At 40.4% G+C, this 9,766-nt stretch overlaps 1 protein-coding gene across 2 annotated transcripts in view; it reads left to right on the top strand.

Moving 5' to 3' along the window:
• The first annotated feature begins 3,025 nt into the window (after positions 1-3,025).
• LOC133620314 (syntaxin-binding protein 4) overlaps positions 3,026-9,766 on the top strand; it is a 116,801-nt gene continuing 110,060 nt past the window's right edge. For both annotated transcript variants that reach the window (XM_061981705.2, XM_072915975.1), the window contains exon 1: positions 3,026-3,247. In XM_061981705.2, coding sequence (XP_061837689.1) covers positions 3,201-3,247 — 47 coding nt within the window. In that variant the 5' untranslated portion in view covers positions 3,026-3,200. The remainder of the gene's footprint in view (positions 3,248-9,766) is intronic.

Here is a 9,766-nt window from a genome sequence, read left to right as displayed (position 1 = left end):
TATATATATATATATATATATATATATATATATATATATATATATATATATATACATGTCTTAATAAGGTTATCCAAAAAATAGTGCTCGATACCGTAGTAGAGCGCAATATATGTATGTGTGGGGAAAAAAATCACAAGACTATTTCATCTCTACAGGCCTGTTTCATGAGGGGGGGTACCCTCAATCGTCAGGAGATTTTAATGGGAGCATTCGCATACCATGGTTTATATAGGGCACAGAGTGGGTGGGTACAGGCTGGCCTAGGGGCGTGGTGATTGGCTCATGTGTTACCTAGGAGGTGTTTCCGTCTATGGCGGCATGTTGTTACAATTTCGCTGCGCTTGTTGAGGGATGACAGGTCTGGACAGTAAATAATAAACAGTTTCTCTTTCAAGCATAGGTTGCATCTTTTATTACCACTATTGTAAGGTGTGCTGGATGCAAGAATTTGCCATGTTATTGAATATTCAACATTATTGTCTTTGAGGTCCCAAATGTGTTTGCTGAGTTCTGTGGTATTTCGCAGGTTTTTGTTCCTGAAAGAAGCCTTGTGGTTGTTCCATCTGGTTTTGAATTCACCCTCGGTTAATCCTACATATGTGTCGGATGTGTTAATGTCGTTGCGTATTACCTTAGATTGGTAGACAACTGATGTTTGTAAGCACCCCCCGTTGAGAGGGCAATCAGGTTTCTTTCGACAGTTACATGCTTTGTTGGTTTTGGAGTCGTTCTGACTGGGGGTCGACGGCTCATTTGCAATTGTTTTGTTGTGGTTTGAGATGATTTGTCGTATATTGTTCATGCAGCTGTAGCTCAATTTGATGTTGTTCTTGTTGAATACTTTTCTTAGGTTGTTGTCTTTGGGAAAGTGTTTGTTACCAAAAAGCCCTTGATGAAAGCGGATACAATTTCACCCTCACCTATGAACCCACGCCAGGAAACCAGCCAAAAAAGAACAGAAAACGAAGCGGCATCATCTGGTACAACCCCCCATACAGCAAAAACGTCTCAACGAACATTGGACACAAATTCCTCAATCTGATTGACAAACACTTTCCCAAAGACAACAACCTAAGAAAAGTATTCAACAAGAACAACATCAAATTGAGCTACAGCTGCATGAACAATATACGACAAATCATCTCAAACCACAACAAAACAATTGCAAATGAGCCGTCGACCCCCAGTCAGAACGACTCCAAAACCAACAAAGCATGTAACTGTCGAAAGAAACCTGATTGCCCTCTCAACGGGGGGTGCTTACAAACATCAGTTGTCTACCAATCTAAGGTAATACGCAACGACATTAACACATCCGACACATATGTAGGATTAACCGAGGGTGAATTCAAAACCAGATGGAACAACCACAAGGCTTCTTTCAGGAACAAAAACCTGCGAAATACCACAGAACTCAGCAAACACATTTGGGACCTCAAAGACAATAATGTTGAATATTCAATAACATGGCAAATTCTTGCATCCAGCACACCTTACAATAGTGGTAATAAAAGATGCAACCTATGCTTGAAAGAGAAACTGTTTATTATTTACCGTCCAGACCTGTCATCCCTCAACAAGCGCAGCGAAATTGTAACAACATGCCGCCATAGACGGAAACACCTCCTAGGTAACACATGAGCCAATCACCACGCCCCTAGGCCAGCCTGTACCCACCCACTCTGTGCCCTATATAAACCATGGTATGCGAATGCTCCCATTAAAATCTCCTGACGATTGAGGGTACCCCCCCTCATGAAACAGGCCTGTAGAGATGAAATAGTCTTGTGATTTTTTTCCCCACACATACATATATATATATATATATATATATATATATATAATAATCAAACAATACTAAATATACTAACTAAGAAAGTGGAGTGTGACAAAATCCAAGAGTGTGTATGGTGTAAGACTATGTGTGTAGATTAGCTGTTGAGTGTTACCGTAACTGTTGAACGAGAGACGAGGAAGTCCATGGGAGAGAGAAGTCTACAGGTCCGAGTCCAAAGCGGGGGAAGTCAAGGATCGAGGGAGGCAGTCAGAGTCCAGAGGGAGATCCAGGGAAAAGTGAAACGCACAGCTCACTTTCAAGACGACGGAGGGTACTGCGGGGACGACACGAGAAAACACACACTGAAAACACGGAGGGGAAAACAGAGAGAAAGCAAGGTTGCATCAAGCATCCGATGATCGCTTACTGTACGCCAACAGAAGATTATATTCCGGCACGGGATGGCAGGTTGAGCAGGCTTAAGAAGGCAGCTCGCTCATCACAGGCAGGTGCGCTGATTGCCGGTGAATGATTGCAGCTGGCGGCTGCTGCAGGGCACACAGCCCTGGATGTGCGCCCTGCAGTGCACATCCAGGGATGGGTGTAGGCGTGTCCCTTGTTGCGACAAGCAGAGCGCAAGGATGAGGGCGCATTGGAATGCGCCCTGGCCGTGACAGTATGCTATTGTAGAGTACTCTATGTAGTACTTGTAATGTAGTGTATGCTATTGTACTCTACTATGTAGTACTTGTAATGTAATGTATGCTATTGTACTCTACTATGTAGTACTTGTAATGTAATGTATGCTATTGTAGAGTACTCTACTATGTATCAATCAATGCCAATCAATCAATGTTTATTTATATAGCCCTAAATCACAAGTGTCTCAAAAGGCTGCACAAGCCACAACGACATCCTCAGTTCAGATGCCACATAGTAGTATTCGTATGTAGTACTTGTAATGTACTCTATGCTATTGTAGAGTACTACTATGTAGAATTTGTATTGTGCTGTATGCTATTGTAGAGTACTATACTATGTAGTATTTGTATTGTACTGTATGCTATTGTAGAGTACTCTACTATGTAGTACTTGTAATGTACTGTACTCTACTATGTAGTACTAGTACTTGTAGTGTAGTGCAACAGGCAAGCGGAAATGACGCAATGAGGGACCTACGCGGCTTCTAATTCGCGTGTGGAGTTGCATAAGGACGCGATGTGCGGGTGTCGCCGCGATAAGGAATTCATCGTCAGCATGGCGCTGCTGGTCGGAGGCTGAACCCGACAAGGAATTAAACGCCATCAGCAGGGAATTAAACGCCACCACGTCAGCATATGGCGCTGCTGGTCGGAGGCTGAACCCGACAAGAGCCGAGCAGAGCCGACAAGAGCCGAGCAGAAAGCGACTTGATGCCAAGATGCCGACCTTCTCCGTCATGTACAAAGGAGCGGTCCTCATCAGCAGGTAAATGTCCTCCTAATGACACTTTTGTGTTTCTTTGGAGTCAACATGGCGCTCATCACCTGTGTCAGGATCATCTTTCATCGTTGTTATTTCGTCCACGGAGTCAAAATAACAACAACGAAAGATGAAGGAGATGTTTTATTCCGTCAATGGAGTCTTCTGAAAAGCATAACACAACATATGACTCCCGCCACTGTCAAATAAACTCATGTTTGTTGTGGACTACAATGTTTGTTATTTCCACAACATTTGGTCGGAACTCTTTCAAAAAGGTCACATTTGGACTACATGTTGACCAAGTTTAAGACGGAGAGGCAGATCGATCCAGATATATCATCAATACTGATCAATACTTCTTCTTTTTTCATGTTCACCAATATGTTTGTTTTTGTTGTGTTACATCAACAATATTAGTAACACACCCCATGTAACTGTTACTATTTGACATTAAACTGATCTTAATATTAGAGCTGAAGTCCACTTTTTTTGTTCATTCTAGATCGTAAATAAACATTAGCAAGAGTCAGCTAACAATGGAGCTAATGTCCAGTCATTCTATTCCGCCTATAAAGCTTTGTAAAAACTCCATCAAGGTTATATATACATGATGTAATTATATACTGTATGTGATGTAATAACATTCATAATAACAAGTAATATATATACATGATGTAAGTATATATGTCATGTAGTAACATTCATAATAACATGTAATATATACATGATGTAAGTATATATGTCATGAAGTAACATTCATTATAACATGTAATATATACATGCTGTAAGTATATATGTAATGTAGTAACATTCATAATAACATGTACTATATACATGATGTAAGTATATATGTAATGTAGTAACATTCATAATAACATGTACTATATACATGATGTAAGTATATATGTAATGTAGTAACATTCATAATAACATGTACTATATACATGATGTAAGTATATATGTCATGTAGTAACATTCATAATAACATGTAATATATACATGATGTAAGTATAAATCAGAATCAGAATCAGCTTTATTGTCATTACGCAAGGTAACGAGATTGAGGCCATTCCATACAGTGCGATGTGTGCATGCTAGAAAAACAATGTGCAAATATATAAAATAAATGTCATGTAGTAACATTCATAATAACATGTAAAATATACGTGATGTAAGTATATATGTAATGTAGTAATATTCATGTAATATTTATATATTTTGATCATTTTAAGCATACAGCTGCATATTAATTTCACAGACACATCACAACGTTCACTTTCCCTTCAACAACAACATTACTAATCATGGCAGACTTGATGAGAGACAATAAACATAATAAAACAATCACTTACTGTACATTGTCTGCTCTCACTGGGATAAAGACTGATGATATGTTTATATCTTCCTGTTTATATCAACAATTCATCCTCCTCCTCACAAAGAGTTAAAACCAGCATCTTATTGTGTCTTTCTGGCCATCTGCGGGTCTAAGTTGGATGTCAAAGTTGACCAACGGGTGGGTTTATGTCCACAACCTTCTACTATCCAGCTGAGACATGATTTATCATCTAGAATTAACTCTCACCAACTCAGAGGTGATGCAGCAGCTCAATATGTCAATATAGCAGCATAAGCTAGTTAGCTCTCTGTGATCACGGCGCTGCTAAAAGTAGTTCCTCTGTGTTATCACTTATAATAACAATATCACTCATACTTGTTAATATTCAGGTCATGACATGTAAATGGAGTATTGTTGCTGCTTTTTGATGTTTTTTAGAGGACTAGTGTACTCCTATTAGCTACATTGTTCACCGCCTCTTACATGCCATATTTTACGACTTAGAATGCACAAAAAAAGAAAACTGTGTTCTTATCTTTCATAAGAATTGTGAATGATAGGCAAACCAAGCACAGGCGCATCCAGGTCTCCGACCAGGGACACAATTAGGGAGAGGCGCATCTAGGTCTCCGACCAGGGACACAATCAGGACAGGCGCGTCCAGGTCTCCGACCAGGGACACAATTCGGGAGAGGCGCGTCTAGGTCTCCGACCAGGCACACAATTAGGGAGAGGCGAGTCTAGGTCTCCGACCAGGGACACAATCAGGACAGGCGCGTCCAGGTCTCCGACCAGGGACACAATTAGGGAGAGGCGCGTCTAGGTCTCCGACCAGGGACACAATCAGGACAGGCGCGTCCAGGTCTCCGACCAGGGACACAATTAGGGAGAGGCGCGTCTAGGTCTCCGACCAGGGACACAATCAGGACAGGCGCGTCCAGGTCTCCGACCAGGGACACAATTAGGGAGAGGCGCGTCCAGGTCTCCGACCAGGGACACAATTAGGGAGAGGCGCGTCTAGGTCTCCGACCAGTGACACAATCAGGACAGGCGCGTCCAGGTCTTCGACCAGGGACACAATTAGGGAGAGGCGCGTCTAGGTCTACGACCAAGGACACAATCAGGATAGGCGCGTCCAGGTCGCCGACCAGGGACACAATCTGGTACAGGCGCGTCCAGGTCTCGGACCAGGGACACAGTCAGGGACAAGCGCGTCCAGGTCTCCCACCAGGGACACAATTAGGGACAGGTGCGTCATGGTCTCCGACCAGGGACACAATCTGGGACAGGCGCGTCCAGGTCTCGGACCAGGGACACAATCAGGGACAGGCGCGTCCAGGTCTCCGACCAGGGACACAATCAGGGACAGGCGCGTCCAAACTGAAACTGAAAGGGAGGAGGGCACAGGCCGGCCAGGGTGAGGAGAGAGAGAGAGAGACAGGATCCACGTCTGCAGCAGATCCAGGACCAGAACCAGAAAGTCAAGGAAACACATCTCACATAACATCTCAAACACTCATAATCTGCCAGAGAATAAGAAGATATAGCAGGAGGGATCAGTGCTGCCAACTTTGAGACTTTGTTGCTAAATCTAGCGAGAGTTAAAACCCTTCTTGAGCAGGGGTTCTTAACCTTCTTTACTTGTCCACTACACTGGGGACTGGGGACCACTCAAATGTTAAATCTGAATCAGTCATCTTACTCTTGATTGAATTATATCTAACATACTTGTCAAATGATATGAAAGTTACTCACAAAGATTGTTATTGAACACATAAACCTCAGGCTTAGGTCAGCCTGATTAGAAAATTAAATAATATCCAAATATACTGCCAAAGAAGTAATTGATGAAAAATACATTTACATTTACATTTACATTATGTTGTGCTAAAATAAATCAACTAAATTCATTTCTTTTAACTGAACTGTCAATGCATTTAAAGTCCAATTTAAAATACATCTTGACTAATTTAGTCATTTTTTTTGCGCTTAAGAAACGTCTCTCTAACTTTAGCTCCAGACTTCTTCTGTATATGTGACATTGTCTTTACTGCCACAAGTGGTGGAAAGTTGTATTACAACGGGCCCACAGCCGAGATACACACATTGTTTGGACCCCGGCCCTATGGTCAAAAATCACCAAGGCTTTCTTGGAGAAAGGTGACTTGTTTGTATTGGAGACTTTTAAGACCATTGCTCTTCTCAACGAGCAGCGGGTGCTGCCCTGGGCACTGATGGCGAGTTTGTTGTTTGTGGCAAAAGACACAATGAACATTGTATTTCTAGTTGTACTTATGAGTCTCTTACAATTACATGCACATGCGTCACGGCCAACTATGCAAATGAGACAATGACAGTTGCAACATGGATCTGTGGAAGAAACTGGACGGATAACAATAACCACTGAATGTTTGTCAGTCGTTTCCAAACGAGAGGGTTCACTCTTTGCATCGGTCTTCGCAGCTGTCCTATAGCGGAATGAAATAAAGCGAGTGAACTCTCTTGTGTTTTGTTTTTGTCACAGCACTCTCACTTTTTCTTCCTTTGTTAATAAATAGCCGTTTACCTCACGCTCCTTCATCTGCATCCTTAAAATCACATGACGCTTGACAGCACTCGCTCTCTGCTAACCTAGCAACGCAGGAAGTGATCACCTGACACGCTAACAGCCAATCAGGTGACAGTACCAACTGTCAAGTTTGGTTGTCTGGCACTTGTGGATAAAAGAGGAAAAGTCACCTGGACAGGTTTTTGGATGTTTTCAAAGGGACCGTAGTCAGACCATTGTGGTCTGTAAATGATGCAAGGCAAGACCACACCACCTTAGCTCACCCTTTAGAGCACAGCTGTAACTTCCTGTCACTAAACCTGCAGAAAATAGTCCTTCTCAGGTTTCTCTCTGTTTACATTTTCACACTATTTTCTTACACTTTATGAAGCATTTCTTACATATTCCTTATTTTTAAGATCTTATTAAGTGTTCAATGTGATTTTACTATTTTGTTGACATTGTTTTCCATGCTTGTGTTGACATTTCCTTTCTGCCTTGATAGCTGAGGATTTATAATCACAGGAAGTTACATTTCAAAATAAAATATATTATTCTGCTGCTCCTTATTTTCCATAGGTCATAAAAAATGTTAATAATTATTGATTTAATCATATTTAATTCATTACTGCATAACAAAAAATAATTTCCATAGTTGAATAAGAGTAAGAGGGCAAATTAATGTTACACAGACATAACTTCCTGTCACGAAACCTGCAGGAAATAGTTATTCTCAAGTTTCTCTGTTTAAATTTTCACACTATTTTCCTACACTTTATGAAGCATTTCTTACATAGTCCTCATTTTTAAGATCTTGTTAAGTGTGATTTTACTATTTTGTTGACATTGTTTTCCATGCTTGTGTTGACATTTCCTTTCTGCCTTGATAACTGAGGATTTATAATCACAGGATATTTCAACATTTCCAATAAAAATGTTTACATTTATAATATTTTTCTCCTTATTTCAATAGGTCCAAAAAATAGCAATACTTATCGATATCGACCGACATAAAACACTGTGATACAGTTTTCAGCCGTTATCTAATCACGTGTTCATTTCCTGGGAGTTTCTTCACAATCGGCCGATACAGTTTGGAGGTCTTTTGCAAGCTGATGGACTGACGTAGCACAACAATTATGAGGAAGTCCTTCTTTGAAGTTCTGCACTCCAAGTCTCTAAAGACTTATTTTGTGGGTTACAATGTGTATACTTACACTTGAATATGTACCGTATACTATGTACACTGTGTACACTTACACTTGAATATGTACTGTATACTATGTACACTGTGTACATATTTCAATAGAGTATTTCTGTCCAAAAGTGATTACTGTACACTTGCTGTACTTCTCAGTGTGAACAAAACATGCACTTCAATGCTAACTTCAAAGGGGTCCTACTATGATTACTTCAATGCTAACTTCAAAGGGGTCATACTATGATTGCTCCAATGCTAACTTCAAAGGGGTCATACTATGATTACTTCAATGCTAAGTGATTACTGTACACTTGCTGTACTTCTCAGTGTGAACAAAACATGCACTTCAATGCTAACTTCAAAGGGGTCCTACTATGATTACTTCAATGCTAACTTCAAAGGGGTCATACTATGATTGCTCCAATGCTAACTTCAAAGGGGTCATACTATGATTACTTCAATGCTAACTTCAAAGGGGTCATACTATGATTACTTCAATGCTAACTTCAAAGGGGTCTTACTATGATTACTTCAATGCTAACTTCAAAGGGGTCTTACTATGATTACTTCAATGCTAACTTCAAAGGGGTCCTACTATGATTACTTCAATGCTAACTTCAAAGGGGTCTTACTATGATTACTTCAATGCTAACTTCAAATGGGTCCTACTATGATTACTTTAATGCTAACTTCAAAGGGGTTATACTATGATTACTTTAATGCTAACTTCAAAGGGGTTATACTATGATTATTATAAAATGCTACTTTCTTTTTCTATGCTTTGAAGTCTGCGACTCGTAAAACAGTGCAGCTATTTTTTTACTTTTCTCTTCAGTGACAGCCATAATACAAATAGTTAAAAAAATATGGAAATACATTGAAAAGGTGTGTTATTGATCGTGCTATGGCGCCATCTTTTGGACAGATTCGCTGACTGCAGGTGCTGCAGTGTCCGTCTGTTTAGTGCTTTGAACCGGAAGTAGAAGTCTACAGTGTTTCTACTCTACTCATTCATCACTCTAAGCAACGTTTGTTAGTTTTACAATATAACTAAAACTATTCCTACCCACTAAAGCGTTCCATGTGTGATGTCTGTAGGGGTGTTTTCATGCATATTTGTACCTACTATCGTATTCAAGCTAATGTCATTAGCATTAGCTAATATGCTAACACGTCTACGAGTGTCCGTGTTAGTATTATTAACTTACAGCGGCATTCTTTTTGTATTGTTTCAGCTTCACAAATTCCTCAGTAAATTCACCAAAACGTCTCCGTGGAGTTATTGAGTCTGTTTAGCTGATTGGAGAGCTAGCTTGCGCAGCTAGTGGGTCCATGACCATGACTTCTGTTTTGTTTGATCAGCTGTTTTACTGCCCTGTTACAGACACTGTTTGGAAACAATTAAGGTATGTTAATAAATATTTACAGAATATT

Source organism: Nerophis lumbriciformis, linkage group LG24 (genome assembly GCF_033978685.3).
Source record: "Nerophis lumbriciformis linkage group LG24, RoL_Nlum_v2.1, whole genome shotgun sequence".
NCBI classification, from domain to species: domain Eukaryota; kingdom Metazoa; phylum Chordata; class Actinopteri; order Syngnathiformes; family Syngnathidae; genus Nerophis; species Nerophis lumbriciformis.
This window is presented reverse-complemented; position numbering and strand designations above follow the sequence as displayed.